The following is a 17,443-nucleotide window of genomic DNA, read 5'->3' on the forward strand; positions in this document are numbered from 1 at the left end:
TTGGTTCTTATTAAATTTATTTTTGATTCAGGGGCTGGCCCAGTGGCGCAGTGGTTAAGTTCGCACATTCCACTTTGACGGCCCAGGGTTCACCGGTTCAGATCCCGGGTGCGGACATGGCACCGCTTGACAAGCCATGCTGTGGTAGGTGTCCCACATACAAAGTAGAGGAAGATGAGCATGGATGTTAGCTCAGGGCCAGTCTTCCTCAGCAAAAAAGAGGAGGATTGGCAGTAGATGTTAGTTCAGGCCTAACCTTCCTCAAAAAAAAAATTATTTTTGATTCAAATTACAGATTTTGTCATTTTCCAGTATCCCGTTTGTATTTTAGCTGAGGTCCTTCATAGCTGGTCTGACAGAATGCTAGAAACAGAACTCTCCTACTTTCCTTTCTAAGGACTCACAAGTCATCTTTTTCTTTCATAATTCATTTCAGACATTTCCAATCAACAGTATTAAGCTGCTTCTCTGTCATTTCCTAAGTCTACTTTTTGCAGTTAACAACTTTGTACTGGGAACCTCCAAAGTTGAAGCACTGTGCTAAATGCCAGGAATACGGAAATGAACAAACAAACCCCAAGGAATTCACAATTCAACAAGAAAAACAGATGCACAGCACTAACTACAAACAATGTAATAAGGACTGTGATACAGTGTCACTGAAGCGTTATGGTGGCCCTGGGCTCAACAGTTCCAACTAGAGACTGGTGGGTCACAGAGTGCCTTAGAAAGGGAATAATAAATTAGCAAGCTCTTGAAAGATGCGCAGGATTCCACTGGGGGAAGGGTATTTGAGATAAAGCAAACAATATGAAGATAGGCACAAAAATAGAAATGCAAATGGAAAGACAGCCAGCACGCCCAAAGAATAGGGTGTGACCAGAACTTGGAGATCAGATTTTCCACGTTTTGCTTCTCACCAAAAGAAGCATCTCTTTTTCCAGAGAGCACTTTACTCACTGAAAAAAACCTACCTCAGAGGGACTGTATGATGATCCTTCTGGACATGGAAAACAAACACAACATGCATACACACTGATATAATCTTGGCAGCTCTGCCTTTCTTATGATGTTAACCCGGTTGGTTTTACTTTGTTACTTTTTCAAATTCAGTAAAACTCACATTTTTAAAAAATGGACTTGGACCAACATCAATATGGAAGACAAGAATCTTTCTGAAGAAAACGAAAATTATCAATTTACCCTAGGAATACTTTTTAATATTGTACTGATAAGACAAATACATTAATATTCTTTTTCACCCCTTTTAAAATGAATTACAACACCAAAAGATGAATAAAAATTGGAAAAGCATCCATGAGCATTTATTTAAATCTTGCTTGTTCATCTTTTTATTATATAAATTAAATGATCCTATTAAAATGGTACAGTGGAAAGGTATTTTACTATCCCTATGGGATTCAATAAGCATATTAGTCTGCTAGGGCTGCCATAACAAAGTACCACAGACTGGCCGGCTTAAACAATGGAAATTGATTTCTCACAGTTCTGGAGGCTGGAAGTCCAAGATCAAGGTGTCAGCAGGGTTGGTTTCTCCTGAGGCTTCTCTCCTTGGCTTGTAGATGGCCGTCTGCTCCCTGTGTCTTCATATGGTCTTTCGTCTTTGCCTATCTGTGTCCTAATCTCCTCTTCCTATAAGAACACCAGTCATATTGGATTAGGAGCCACGCTTGTGAGCTTATTTTAACTTAATTACCTCTTTAAAGACCCCGTCTCCAAATATAGACCCATTCTGATATACTGAGTCTTAGGACATCAACATATGAATTTTGAGGGGAACAATTCAGTCCACAGCAGTACACAAGGACAACTCCCACAAACCAAGTCAATATTTTGAACATTTCCCTCAACAAATAACTCCCCACATACCTTTGAATCACCTTGTTTTATTGAATAAATAACTATGGTATATCCATACAATGGAATAGTACAATGGCTATAAAAATAGAGTCACCATAAAATTATACTGGACAAAAACATTTATAATTACCTAGGTAGTTACTTTTACCAATGCCCTTTATTTCTAGATTTGAGTTACTATCTGATGTTCTTTCATTTCAGCCTGAAAGAATCTCTTTAGTATTTCTTGTAGAACAGATCTGCTAGAAATGAATTCTCTCAGTTTTTGCTTACCTTGGAATGTCTTAATTTCTCCTTCGTTTGTGTTTTGTTTTTCTTTTTTTTTTTTTTTTTTTTTTTTTTTGCCGGATACAGGGTTCTTGGTACAGTCTTTTTCTTTCAGTGCTTTGAATATGTCCTCTTACTGCCTTCTGGCTTGCATAGTTTCTAATGAGAAATCAGCTGTTGATATTATTGAGAATCTCTTGTGTGTGATGAGTTGATTATCTCTTGCTACTGTCAAGATTTTCTCTTTGTCATTGTGTTTCAACAGTTTGATTATGATATGTCTAAGTATGAATCTCTTTGAGTTAATCTTGAAGCTTGTTAAATTTCTTGGATGTGGGGATGAATGGTTTTTATTAAATTTAGGAAGTTTCAACCATTATGTCTTCAAAGATACCTTCTGCCCCTTTCTCTCCCTACTCTTCTTCTGGGACGTCCATCATGCATCTGGTTGTTTGCCTGATGGTGTCCCACAGGTCCCTGAGGCTCAGCTCATTTTTCTTCTCAACTGAAAATCTCAACTGAACTGTCTTCAAGTTCATTGATTCTTTCTTCTGCCAGCTCAAATCTGCTATCGAGTCCCTCTAGTGAATTTTTCCTTTTGCTTATTCTATGTTTCAACTTCAGAATTTATATTTGGTTTTTTACATGTGATTTGTATTTCTTTATTGATATTCTCTATTTGGTGAGACATCATTCCCATAATTTCCTTTAGTTCTTTGAACGTATTTACAATAACTTATTTAAAGTCTTTTTCTAGTGAATCCCATGTCTGGGCTTCTTCCTGGACAGTTTCTATTGACTGCCTTTCTTCCTGTATATGGGTTGTATTTTCTTGTTTATTCACATGTATCTTAAATTTTTCTAGAAACTGGCATTTTAAATAATATAGTGTGGCAAGCTTGAAAATCAGATTCTCCTCCTCTCCAGGGTTTTCTGTTGTTGTTGCTGTTTGCTTGTTTAGTGACTTTCCTGAGATTCTGTAAGGTCTATATACTTTGTGTGTATAGGTCCTGAAGTCTCTGCTTGTTTAGCTCAGTAATTAGCTAATGATTGAACAAAGATTACCTTAAATACTTGCAACCAATAAGTCTCCCAGTCTTTGCTAATGGGCTCTCTGTGCATGGTGGGGGATGCCTTTGACACTCAGGCAGGCACTTTAAAACTCTGCCTTAACCTTCACTTCCTACTTGCTCAGAGCCTCAAGGTCAGCCAGAGGTGAGAGCTCAAGGCTTTCTCAGGTCTTTCCTGGGCATGTGCATAGCCCTAAACATGCATGTAGTCTTCTAGATTTTCAGGAATATGTCAGAGTTTTTCAAAGAGTCTCCTTCAGGCATCTTCCTCTAGCTTTTCCTTTTGTTTTCTGGTTAGCTTGTTGCTTTTCTCAACTGTTATCACTGCCTCCAAGAAGCTGCAAGATTAAACAACTGCCACTGGTTGTTTCTGACAAATGACCCAAAGGAGAAAGCTATTTGCATTGGATGACAAAGACAAGCCTTGCAAGTGGGGTTTTCCAGGGAACTGCCAGACACGTCCAATAATGACAATTCTGAGAATGGGGCTTTGAAAGAGCTCCAAAACTCTTTTATGACCCCTCCAGTGGTTGCTAGGCTGCTGGTTTTCACCAAGATTGCAGACTCTTGGTTTTAAAGGCTACCATGAAGCTGAGGGGGGTTAATTAAAACTCCACAAAGCTCAGAGTTATTACTGAGATTCATCCATTTTACTTGAGTAAACACACCTGGAACTAATTTACAGAGTTCTGAAAGAGCTCTTTTTGTCCATTTTTGCCAGTGTTCTCATTGCTTTTATGGAGGAGAGGGTTCCGGGAGGTCCTTTTCCTACTATTCCTGATGATGTCCTCGTCTTGGCTGCATCCTGTGTTGTTTCTTCATATCTATATTCCAAGTTTCTAATTCTCTCTTCAGCTAATTCCTTTCTGGTGTTAAACTCCGTTTCAATTTTAATTTTAATAATTGTATTTTTTTAAATTTCTAGCTCTGTTTGGTTATATATAAGGCCAGAAATGAACATGTAGGTGGATTTTATTTTCCTGTCTCTATTTTCTAGTCACTTTACAAATAACCTGTACTTCCTTTATGAAAAAAAAAGTTATAAAGTTATTTTATCACCTTTTCCCCTTGACTTCCTGTTTCTGCCTTATTCTGATCCCTTATATCCCTGCCATCACCTGCCTTCCCCCATCACTCCCAAACACAGATAAAGAGCTGGTAACTCAGAAAGAAACATTGTTTGAGAAATAAAACCAAGGCAGTGTCACTCTTTTCTTTTCAATACTTAGACACCCTGTAACACTTGTCTCAGGGGCATAAGGAATGGGGCAGGGGAGGCCTTTCTGGGTCACCCAGGAAAACATTGAGAGAGGAGCATTCAGTTTGGGGATTAAGAGGAAGAGCACAGGACTGGAGTGAGGTGGGCGGCGGTGCTGGCTCAGGCTCTGATGGCTGCTGTTGGGTCCATCCCCTAAATTCCTGCCATCCCAGTTTCTTCTTCTAGCCACAAGGAGCAAGTGCAATGCTGTGGGAACATTTTGCAGATCTGAACTCTTCTGTGTAAATACCCACATGTGTCCTCTTCTCCCTACCCCACCTGCATTTGGTACAAAGCAGTTGCCTGACATATTTTATTGGCTGTCCTAACAGATAACATACTAAATGATTGGCTGGCTGCTTTCCTGGATGGATGACCATAGGGCCACAGTATGACTTTCTTGAGTCCTAGGTAGTTTTACCTTTGTGGGCCGTTTACTCCATCTAAAAAAATTAAAAATTATATTTTACAACTGTACTAGTATAAACACGAATATATGAACATTTTCTTCTACCTAAAAGTTCATTTTTTTCTTCTGGTTTTAAAAGAAATTAAAATTTTCATGGGCCCCTAAAAAAACTGTAGGTCTAGACACCAGGCCAACCCAGCTAGTGGAGAAGACAGCCCTGAAAGAATGACTGAACAAATGCTTCTGTGTCCTGAGAAGTTTCATAAGAGAACTCTGATCTCAGGAAAAAATGCACCAATAACACTCCTCATTTTTTATACCAAGCCTTCTGCCTAGTTTTCTTTTCTAAGGAGATTGGTGGAGTTTCCCTCATTCTGTCATTCCACATTTAAAAGAAAGCTACTCCTGACTCCTGGGCTGCCAGTAGTTCATACGGGATTTTTGTGCAAATTAGGAAAAAGCTTCTTATCTTTAAGAAGAGGGGGGAAAGCCTTTAAAGGATTATATTATTGCACATTCTGAACAACTATCCCCACTGGGCCTGGGGAAAGTGCAAACTCAGGCAGGCAGCCCTTCCAACCTCATTTGGGAGCCACAGTCGTGGGCTGCATGGTGGGGTGGTGGGAGGGTAACGCTAATCCATAGCCTCCTGTTTAAAGGCATCCTACAGGTAGTTCCACAAGCCAAACTTCATTCTAAGTCTATGGCAGTAGAGCTCAAGTCCCTGAAAGGGTCAGGCAAAGACTCTGAAAGCAATGGGAGGCTAGAGTCACAGCCTCAGGGTTCTCCCAGAGCAAAGAGTGGACGAGGTACAACCATATGAGTGTGTACCTGTGTGCATGTGCACAACTGCTTTCCTGTAGGTGTGTGTGAACTTGCAGGCGAGCGTGGCTTGATGCAAGCCAGAACTCTCACAGTGCTCCCCGGGACTCCACTGGGAGACCTGGAACCTCCAGCACACGCTCTTGTGCATGTTAGTGTAGGTCTACAGCATGAAGGACGCCTGCTCGGTCGTGGCACCCTACGCAGGTCACAGACTGAAGAGCCGCATGCAGCAGCCCTGCCCGGCTCACTGAGTCCCCTCGGCGATGGAAAGCTCACACTCGCATGTGCTAAAGCCTCCGTTCTCCTCTCTGCAGGGATGACATGCCAAGCTCGGAGCTCCTACGTCACCAGTGAGATCCTGTGGGGTTACCGGTTCACGCCCGTCCTGACACTGGAGGACGGGTTCTACGAAGTCGACTACAACAGCTTCCATGAGACCTATGAGACCAGCACTCCGTCTCTCAGTGCCAAAGAGCTGGCTGAGCTGGCCAGCAGGGCAGAGCTGCCCCTGAGTTGGTCTGTATCCAGCAAACTCAACCAACATGCAGAACTGGAGACCGAAGAGGAAGAGAAAAACCTGGAGGAACAGACAGAAAGGAATGGTGATGTGGCAAAGCTAGAGAACGAATCCAAAGTTTAGTCCCCGAGCTGGACAACTCCTTCTCCCCTCCCCCGACACAACCTTTCCTTGTCTCTCATTCTTTCTTTTCTGTCTCTCTTCCTTTGTTCTTTCTTGATTTCTATTTAATTTTGGCATTACCGGAAAGCAAATCTTCAAGGTGTAAAATATCTACCTGCCCTCTCTCAGTCACTCAGATTGACAAGGTAGACACGGATTTGGTCAAGGTGCAATGTGCCCTCATCGGTGGCCCAAGCCTGCTCTCCTCCCTAAAAACCATACATCCAACTCCTAGAGATTTAACCCACTTACCTGCATGTCTTGTCCAATACCAGATCACTCAAAAGAGTGCGTCAAAGATTTTACCTGGGAAATGATCAGTAGGGTCTCCAGTGCCTATTCATTCATGCCGTGAGACGTAGAACACAGCCCTCAATTTTGTAGATCCCTCTAAATTTCATCAACAGGGCGAGGTGCTTGTCCCATGCGGGCATTGCTGTTATAAGACCCAGGTGAGGTGAAGACAAAGCCTGTACATATATATGCCTTATGTAATTATTTTCTTTTGCAGTTAGTAATAAAACCCAGCATGTACAAAAGTACTGTAGAACAGAACTTCTAAATAATGTACATAGATGTATAATTAATGTAGGTTTAGATACATAACTTTAGAAATATGATGCAAAAAAAAAAAAAGATTCCCAAAGTACAGTAGGCATTTCTGTTCTTATGTCTTTTCCAAATTTTGTTGGTCCCATTGACCTCTGGCCCTTTAGTGCATGGCCTTTGTTCCAAGTCCCAGACAGGAATCCGTTCCAGTACCTCACTGTTCCCTTGCTGATCCTTTCGTTGAATCTAACAAGCCATAGGTCTGGGGGAAGTCGGGAGGTCCAGTAGATGGCAAAACCCACCATCAGTACACTGATATACTGTGAAATGTTTACAAAACCAAGGTCTCTTTTTTAAGATAACAAGGGCCTCACTGACTAGCCTGGGGGAGAATTCTAGGAGGAGGACATTCTCTGGCATGTCACCAATGTGTTTATATTTTTCACATGAGCTCTCACCCTTTGTAGTACAATAGTTTGAGAAACTTTTCTTCTGCAAAACCATTGATTCTCCAGCTGTTCCATTCTGTAATCATGAGAAACTACAGACTGTGAAAAATAAATGAGACATAGTAAGTTAGCAGAAGAAGGTTTGGGTCTAAATCCATGAGATTCCTGAAGGCAGGTAGTGGGCAACTCATATTGTAATCATGGACCTCACACACTTTGACTCCATCTGGCACTCTTCCTGTCCCTGGGGGCCTATCCATCAGCATTTCCTGCATAGGTATTTATTATTATTCTTATTACGAAATGGCTGGAGTTCAATATTCAAAGACCAGACCAACAATCTTGTGACTGCCTAAGAAATTTCTCTAGAGTGTGCTACAAGTTAGAAATCAAATCCAAAATGTCTCCCAATCAAAAGAAAACAAAAAACTGCAGCCTTAATTCATTTCAATCTGCAAAGATAAACATAGAAAAAAAGAAGGAAGGAAAGAAGGAAGGAAGGAGGAAAGGAAGGAAGGAGGGAGAGAGGAAGGAAAGAGGGAGAGAGTATTTTTGTACTGAAAATCTAAATTCCAATATGAAAAAAAATTCAAATGAAAAAATAAGAAAAGAAAGAGAATCTTAGACAAAACCTCAAGGGCAGGTGGAGATTTTGCACTGTAACAGATCTTTCACATTAATTTCACATTTATAAGCTGTTTGTTTCCTAACACGGTCGTCTATCATAAATACTCACTGACCAGATCCAAGTTCATTTTCAGCTCCTACAGCTGTGCTCAGTTTGAGGCTTTGCACCACAAAGGCCGCAGAACTCAAACTAGCTGTTCCTCCCTGTGCCCTTGCCTTCCCTGACTGGGTCACATAGGCCTTGCTGTAGTTTGGGGACCTTGACTACTAAAAAGCATGTCCCAGTGATAAGGAAAGCGGATCCTCAGTTTAACGTGGAGGTCTCTCTTCTCCCACTTCTGACACCTTGTATCAGGACAACTGCTTCACGGAACAAGCTTTATGGAAAACAAACTGTTGGCCATAGCCTTTCCTGTTTGCCAACATTTCACTTTTTGCATTGAATATCTGTTGAATCATTTATTCATTCCACACAATCTAAAGAAGAGGTTGTAGTCAAGGAGGAGGAGACAGCCCCCATCCCCTTCCTGCCAGGCTTTGGGGAGGTACCGTGGCCTTACCTTGCTGTAGCCTTATGAAGGGCACTCTTCGCTTGGGGGGCACTAACCCTGCAGCATCACCAGAGTTTCAGGGCAAGGCATGGTAGCACAAAGCACGATCAAGCAGGGGCTGCAAAAGTCTGCTAATTTAGCTCTTGAAGACTCAGTGGGCCTTTTTTAATTCATTACTAAGGCTTAAAGGACAACACACACCTTGTTGTCTGGTTGGAAGAGCAACTTAGGGCCCTTTAGCACAACTGAACGAAGAGCTTTGACAACCCCTTGGTCACACACCCGTTAGTTCTGTATCTGTGACAGGGCACGTGGCCATGAAGTCTCTCCCTATTTCTTGCTGTCTTTAGTGTCAATGTAGTTGGAGACAGAATATGAACCAAATCTTGTTTTTGTAACGTGAGCCTCTGAATCTTTAAACAAGGATGCTCCCGAAAAACCTTTTACTAGAATGTCCCTCTCAAACATGTCTATTTTTCTACAAGTATTGATAACACAGTTTAACAGTGTATTTTGTGTCAACTGTTAAAACTTGGAACTGAAAGAAGCTTATGAAGACTGAATTTTCTAAGCAGCAAGTATTGAACAGTGTTTTTCATTAGGACAGTTGAACAAAGATGACCCCACAATTTCTACCCATTCTATCCCACAATATCCAGTCCTCATTCACTCAGTCACTTTGTTATCAAATTAAGTGCTGTGAAAATAAATAAGCCTATTTTAATGCAAGAATACCCATAACAAATTAGGATCACTCTCAACTTGACATTTTGGTCTGTTTGGTTGGTGTATTTGAGTCCCTTTTCCATAAAAATATGGTGGGACCCATTAGCCAGAAAAGAACTTCAAACTAAAGGGTTGCAGTTTGCCACAGTTGACCCCAATCTGGAGAAAAAGGCAGATTCAGCTGGAAGCTTGACCTTCCCAAGGGCTGCTGAGACCCTCAGATTCTCACTTCCACCCACTCCAACATGCTTTCCAACTGGAAGAGCACCTATTCATTTATATGTCAACTTTATGTAACTAATAAAATTGTCTACCTTTTTGGCTGTCCCCTGGGTGAACTATACTCTTTTGGATTAACACATTTGCAATCACTGTAATGTCCAGTCATTGCTTTTTCATTCCTTCAAAACATGGCATTCCAGCCAGATTGGTCCAACATATAGCCACTCTGTATCCAGGAGAAGGAACTCTCTCTTCCCCCACTGCCTTCCTCCCTCTGTCCCTCTCTCGCTGTTTCCCCGGTTCTCCAGTTGCAGATCCATTGATTCAGTCAGTATCTTATGTTCCCTAACAGAAATCCAGCTACTGTCTCCAAAAATGTCAACCTATTTCTTAAGCACAATTTTCTCTTGCAGGTTTAACCAAACTAGGGCTCTGAAATGTCTATTTTTCATTGCACTCTAATTAAAAAACTATTTATGGCTTCCTTTAAAAGTCTAAATTTTGAAGTGTCCAGAGCAGCATTCTTATGTCTTCCCTCCCTACATTTTATTACTTTTTCCCCTTGCTTTTTTATTTAAATTTAAGTCAATATCTTTGGAATGTTCAGAAACTGTTTATCAAGTTGGGAGCTGATGGACAGAGTAACAGACCATAAAAATGCTACTTGAACTCACCAGAAGCATGTGAAATCATTTGATTAGCTGAGTAATTCAAGATTTTAAAAAATTAAAATAATCATACTCATTTCCAAGACAGCTTGCCAATAGTCTGACCAGTTTTAAGTCGTTCTTTCTTTGACTTGGATGACACTCTATGAGATTCAGAAGAATCAAAAATATGGTTGAAAATTAATTGTCCCATGGGTATGTGGTAAAGATTATCTTCTATGATTTCCTTTCAATGGATGACTACAAAATTGAAAAACATAGGCAACATATGCATAATAGATGATTCATTGACATTGCATTACAGTATAGCAAAATAGTATTATCTTGTTTCTAGACTTTACGGCCAACCTGTATTTAAGAAAATGTTATCCTTTAACTTAAAATGGAGTAAAACAGCTCTCTTCCTAATATTTCTGACCTTAATATCTTGGAGAGATTCTGGTGCAGAGTGTCATCTAGAAGTCAAAACTCTATCAGCCTACTCCGAGTCTTGACAAAGCACAGTATTACAATAATAACAAAACAACATTATATCCTACATTGTGTGGTATTGTGGAGCATTCAGAGCACTTGCACAACTTTTCTCATTTAACTCTAATCCACCATGAGAACCTCAATATTATAATTTACATTTTATGGATGGAAAACTAGAATTTGGGCAAACTGAGTAACTTTCCCAAGGCTACAAGGCCAGTAAATCATAGATCCTGGTCTCAAATCCAGATGTTGAGGCTTATGACATAGGATCTTCTTTCTATAAAAAGGGTCAGCAAACCAAATCTGCTCACAAACTCTGGTCCACTGTGGTTTTTGAACCACTTGCAAGCTAAGAATGATTTTTACATTTTTTAAATGGTTGGGGGACAAAAAGCCAAAGAAGAAGATTTTGTGACATGAAAATTATATGCAATTCAAATTTCAGTGTCCATAAATAAAGGTTTATTGGAAGACAGCCACACCCATTCATTATGTGTTGCTTCTGACTGCTTTCACACTATGCTAGCAGAGTTGAATAATTAAAACTGAGACCACGTGGCCAGAAGACTAAAATATTTACTATCTGGTCCTTTATTAAGATATATTTGCTGACCCCTGAACTGTACTATTAAGTACTATTAGTACCTTTAAGGACTAATTAACTATTAAGTATTGTACTGTACTGTTAAGAGATTGCTTGTAACTTAGAATAATGATGTCCTTTTCCAGCATAAATCTATTGCAGTCACTCATGGGTCTCTTCGGGGAAAACTAAGGCAGTTTTTGGTAAGAGGGACAACTGCTTCACAGGACTCTGAGAGCCCAGTCATCTAGTTTGGTCTCAAAGAAAGACTCCTCCCTTTTGAAAACCATTCCCCCAGAGGGGTAAATAAAGTAAACAGCCAGCCAGGATTCGGTAGTCAACTCAGAAAGCGATCGAGTAAAACTACTCATTCATGAACAAAAAAGACATGGGAATTCCCAGTCCAGCAACCGAGCTAGTGCTCCGCTGGCACCCACAGGCATTTAAATACGTGGATAGCTGGGACAGGAGTCTCTGCTTAGCGGGGTGAACTAACTTGCAATGGTTGTCACACATCCAACCAGCTCCCTCTCCCCGAGCTGGCTTCTCTCTTATGCTCTGTTGGAGGAGAACTAAATAGACTGCTGAGATGTCTCTCTCTTTTTTCTTGCTAGTTTCCTCTAGCCCACAGTTGATCAACACGATAGGATGAATCTTGAACTACTGCTCATGTTTAATTGTACTAACTCTGGCTCCCTCTAGCCACTCGGCTACAAGTTTAACATGCAAATAAAGAACTAAATGCTTCTCTTGGAAAACCAACAGGTTCTTTGAAAAGAGCTCAGGGAGAAACAGAAGAAGAGTAAAGGATTGTTGAGTTGTTTGCGGCTTTCTGAGTCGGAAGCACAAGAAGCAGCTTGGTAATTACAGAAACACTGGATGGAAGAAATCCAGACAAGGGGGTTTTGAGATAAGTCAGTATTAAATTATGTTTTTTAGTACACTAAGCTGAATTCACTTGCGTTCTAAGGAAGCATTTCCAAAACCAGACATAGGTCAGCCGAGCGAGGTTTTTTATCTCTTTAGTTCTATTGAAAAATTTATCAAGTTTTCTTATGAGTGCTTTCCTGGAAATTAGGAGGAAAAGACAAAATTTTGTAATAAATCATTGTGATGTTGTATTGCCGACACATAAATGATGGAAATTGAGATGGATTTGGTCCTGTGTCTGAGACCAAGTAGTAACGGTACCTGAAATATAGATCATGCAAAAAGCTTGCGACACTTCAACTGCATGGAACAGCATAATAACTAAGTGGGAGGAAAAAAATTTTCAAAGTTCAACACCATAAAACTTAAATAAATGTAAAAGGAGTCAAACTTTTACTTGGCCTCATTGCCTTGGTAAAAGAAATCTTCACACATCCACCTAATTCAAATAGCAGAGTCGTGTGCAAAGGAGGGCAAAATACTTTAAGGCATGCAAGATTAGCTCATTGAGGTGGTCAACATGATTAAGTGATGGAAATTTTTCACCAGTGAAAATGGCATTTATAGTTCTTTTCAGACACCACCCCCCCAGATGTGAATCCTAATGTGCTCTGTAGTCAGCCAGAGAATTGTGACTACATAGGCAACAGATCTTCATTTCAGAGAATGAAATGTTCTTATTGTCGAAGTGTAATTGACCATTTCAGGATTAAGATTCTGCACCTGTTGCATTAACAGTGATCATAAATACTGTGATATCAACCAGCCAATCTTTATAAGAATATGAAGGGCTGTTTTTCTCAGGCAATGTAAATATCTGCTACCAACAGGCACTAGTGAAATAAACATGTGATTCATCATCATTTCCAAAATTCTGATAAAAATCATAAAATATCCAGCCAAAGGAGCAAGATATCCCATGAGCCTAAGATCAGACCTCTTTGGCTACTAAAACACCAGTCCAGGCTGAATGCCTCATGGAGTACATCAGTGTTGGGTCTATCACCACTAAACACAACTAGCAGAACTGGATAAACTGGAGTGCAGAGAGCTGGGTTCCCAATAGCTGTGCGTGATTGGAACCTCTGGGTCCTCAGTCAGTTCTCTCAGAGAAGGAGAAGGAGCACTCTTCTCAGATCCAGCCATAGAAGGTGCTGTTCTGGTATCATCTCTCAGCATTGCTGCCTGTGGGAGAGTATGAGCAATATCCTCCATTGCCTCAGCCTTCGATAGTCCAGAAGTCTTGGCCGTGCCCACCTCTCTGGGTGAGCCTCTCCCTCTAGGTCTGGCTCCTGCCCATCTAGACAATGATCCCCCAGAAATGTCTGCTGGAACCCTGTGTCTTTCAAGCTTATCTTGACCAGCACTCTTGTTCCCACAGAGCACCCAACCGGGTCAGGGATGATGAGTCTCCCTAGAAGTAAAACCTCTTGAATCCCCTAGGCATGGGGTGCCCCTGCCATACATAAGTAAAAATCAAACAATACTAACGCATAAATGGAGTAAGCATAAAGAAGTCCAAAAAAGTCCTCATTTCCCTGTGCTGATTACTTCATTCCTTCTTTCCTCTACATATCTAATTCTTCAACCTCTAGAAATTCTCACTTTTTAGTATCATGATGCCATGAGCACAAACTCAGTTGGCTCATGGGACAATCCCAGCTATCACTCTAGATGACCTCTGTTCCCTCTCTTTAAGTAAGGGGATTGGTCTGTTCAACCCCCCACATACACATACAACCAATACGAATGCCATCCTGGTCAGGAAATTTCACATCCCTTCCCTTTCTTCTGACATAGCCACCAAAGGAGAACAGCAGTGTCAAGAGTCTCCTCTTTAATTGCAAGGAACTCCTCCGGATCGCAACACTTGGAGACACAACTTATGCTGTCCCCAGGTGTCCACACAGCTTTCACATCACCGCAGGTAATCATCCAAGCATTCTACCCAGCTCTTCTTCCTTAATTTCATCCCTTGGCTCACCACCAAAAGTTATCTTGCCTGGCACCTTCTTCTGGGTGTTCATTCCATTCTTGAGTGGCAGCCAAGGACCTATTATTGGGGCTCGTCCTACCTCTTACCACTCAATTGTCCACCACCAGTTTTAATCGAGCATGTAATATGTTCACAGTATGACTGCCTGAGACCAAAAATGTAGAACATTTGTTCCTGCTCCACAGACACCTTGAAAGCCCATGAATGATGGTTGGGCATTATGACATTAGCCCTTAGCTGAGCAGAGCGTAAAGTGAGGTCTTTTGACAAAGGGACAACTGGACTTTTCCAGGAGAATCTTCTTGTCCTTTGCAACATGTGATTAAGCTAGCCAGCTTGCCAAAGATGGTCCTGAATATCTTTATTCAGCCCAGTGGTTCCACATCTAAAATGAGAGCCATACAAGGACAACGGTGAACTCTCACATGTGTACCAGATTCTGAAATGATGACCCAAATGTCTGCCTGTGTTGACAATGTGGTCTCTCCTACCCCAGTGTCAGCACAAACTGTGCTCCGGGCAAAAAGTACTAGCATCCATGTGGTGCCTGGTGACCCAGGACACTGCATGGTTGCTGCCATGGCAACCTGCAGCCTATCAGCATGGACCTCTCCATGGAGTCTCCAAGGAGAACCAGCAGAGGCCCCAGGGGGTTGACGTTCCCCAGGGCTGCTCCACCTGCAGAAGGCCTTGAAGGAAACAGAGGAGATATGGGGCAGTGCCTAGGCAAATAGGCACTCATTCAGCACTCCAGGTATAGGATATTCCTATCCCTTCTTCCTAGGATGGTGTGGACTTAGGTGGTCAAAGTGCTCCTAAAAAAAGCTACTCTTTAAGCCATCATCCCATACCACACACACACCCACACCCAAACCACATTCACCTTTTAAAAAAAGATTCCAAAACTAAATTCACATTATCTGAGGTAACGGATGCCCAAAGAGCTACTCTTTTATTAATCATTAAATAAATGCTGCCTAAAACTTGATTGGTCCAAAACAAATCATTAAATCATGTTTCAATAATAAGCCCAAGTACAGACGAAAGTGATTTTAAAAATTTGCTTACAAATTCTCTTAGAAAACCTGGTTTCAAATCAGAGCTGTTCATTTTTGCCCCCAGGATGCAAATTCTCCAGAATACTATTTTTCCTTGAACTTGCCATTTTCCATCTGACTTTGAACCTGAGCATAGACTCCTTTACGTTGGCTAAAAGGTGAAGTGGAATTCAGCACTGAGGCTTTCAGAGTTAAATTCAGACTGGCCCCATGAATTCTGCAGGATTAAACTTCGCTAACCAGGAACGACTCTGCAGCAATCCCACCGGACACCAATCAGGGAAATTTTGGACATGGTGGGGCTCAAGATGAGGACATTAATGTTCAGTCTCTGAGTCATGCCCACACTGTGCGAGTCAGGCCAGATCAGATCCCAGAGTGTGCAGCTTACCTGGTCAGCTGGCGGTGTCTGGATGGGGAGTTAGAGAATACAGGAGAACTTTCCACCACCTGAACACCCACACTGGTTGAGTTTGAAGAGTTCTTTATTCTGGATAACAGTCCTTTATCAGATGTGTCTTTTGCAAATATTTTCTTCCCATTTGTGGTTTGTCTTCTCATTCTTTCGACAGTGTCTTTTGAAGAGCAGAAATTTTTAATTTTAATGAAGACAAGCTTATCAATTCTTTCCTTCATGGATCATGGCTTTGGTGTTGTATTTAAAAAGTCATTGCCATACCCAAGGTCATCTAGGTTTTCTCAAATATTATCTTCTAGGAGTTTTATAGTTTTGCATTTTACAAATCTATGATTCATTTTGAGTTAACTTTTGAGAAGGGTATAATGTCCATGTCTAGATTTATTTTTTTGTATGTGAATGTAAGGCTTTTCCAGCACCATTTCTTGCAAAAGACTATCTTTGCTCCATCGCATTGTCTTTGCTCCTCTGTCAATCGAGTGGACTATATTTATAGGGGTCTCTTTCTGGCCTTTCTGTCCTGTTCCATTGATCTACTTGTCTGTTCTTTCACTAATACCACACTGTCTTGATAAGTGTAGCCTTAGAGGAAGCCTTGAGGTTGGATAGTGTCAGTACTCCGACTTTGTTCTTCTTCAATATTGAGTTGTGTGTTCTGGGTCTTTTGCCTCTCCACATAAACTTTAGAATCATTTGTTGATATCCACAAAATAACTTGCTGGGAATTTCATTGGAATTGCATTGAATCTATAGATCAATTTGGGAATAACTGACATCTTGACAATATTGAGTCTTCTTATCCATAAACATGGAATATCTCTCCATTTATTTAGTTCATCTTTGACATCTTTCATCAGAGTTTTGCAATTTTCCTCAGAAAATCTTGTACATATTTTGTTAGGTTTATACCTAAGTAGTTCATTTGGGGGGATGCTAATGTAAATGGTAATACAAATGGTATTGTGTTTTTAATTTCATATTCCACGTGTTCATTGATAGTATATAGGAAAGTGATTGACTTTTTCTGTATTGATCTTGTATTCTGCAATCTTGCTATAATGGCTTATTAGTTCCAGGGGTTCTTTTGGTTGAGTCTTTCAGATTTTCTACATAGACAATCATGTCATCTGCAAACAAAGACAATTTTATGTCTTCCTTCTCAATCCCTCTATCTTCACTGCATCTCACAAATTTTAATAATTGTATGTTCATTTTCATTTAGTTCAGAATATTTTTCTTGATTTTCTTGAGATTTCTTCTTTGACCAATGTGTTATTTAGACGTGTGCTGTCAAATCTCCAAGTATTTTACGATTTTCCATCTCTCTTTCTTTTATTGATTTCTGGTTTAATTCCACTGTGGTCTAGAGCAGATATTGTATGATTTCCATTCTGTCAAGTTTTTAAGGTGTGTTTTATGGCCCAGAATGTGGTTTATCTTGGTGAATCTTCCACATGAATGTAAGAAAAATGTGTCTGCTATTAGTTTCCTCATTTTTTTCAGCAAACATTTGAATCCCACAGTCTCTGCTTCTATGTTCCAATATCAGTTCTAGTCTACGCCACCCCTACACTAAATGGCCCAAGACACTTTAGCTTTAAGTCTCAGCTCTTTTTAATAGTTTCACTGATTCCTTTGCGGGCAGCAGTGAAACTTCACTACCAGCCATAAGCTTGTCTTCAGCATCCCCTCACCAACCACATCCTTCTCTCCTCTCCTCTACCCCCACTGAACCCCACAGCGACTAGACGAGTTGTGAGTTAGGCACCTTTTAGACAAACGAAGTGTTACTAAACAAGC

General features: G+C 40.8%; 1 protein-coding gene across 1 annotated transcript in view; it reads left to right on the plus strand.

Moving 5' to 3' along the window:
• The window catches only part of LOC124234383 (G protein-activated inward rectifier potassium channel 2), an 85,463-nt gene extending 79,113 nt beyond the window's left edge, over positions 1 to 6,350 (plus strand). The window contains exon 3 of the mRNA XM_046651746.1: positions 6,025 to 6,350. Within this exon, the coding sequence (XP_046507702.1) occupies positions 6,025 to 6,350 (326 nt within the window). The remainder of the gene's footprint in view (positions 1 to 6,024) is intronic.
• Positions 6,351 to 17,443: the final 11,093 nt, after the last annotated feature.

The sequence above is a fragment of the Equus quagga genome, unplaced genomic scaffold, assembly GCF_021613505.1.
Source record: "Equus quagga isolate Etosha38 unplaced genomic scaffold, UCLA_HA_Equagga_1.0 73442_RagTag, whole genome shotgun sequence".
Taxonomy (NCBI): domain Eukaryota; kingdom Metazoa; phylum Chordata; class Mammalia; order Perissodactyla; family Equidae; genus Equus; species Equus quagga.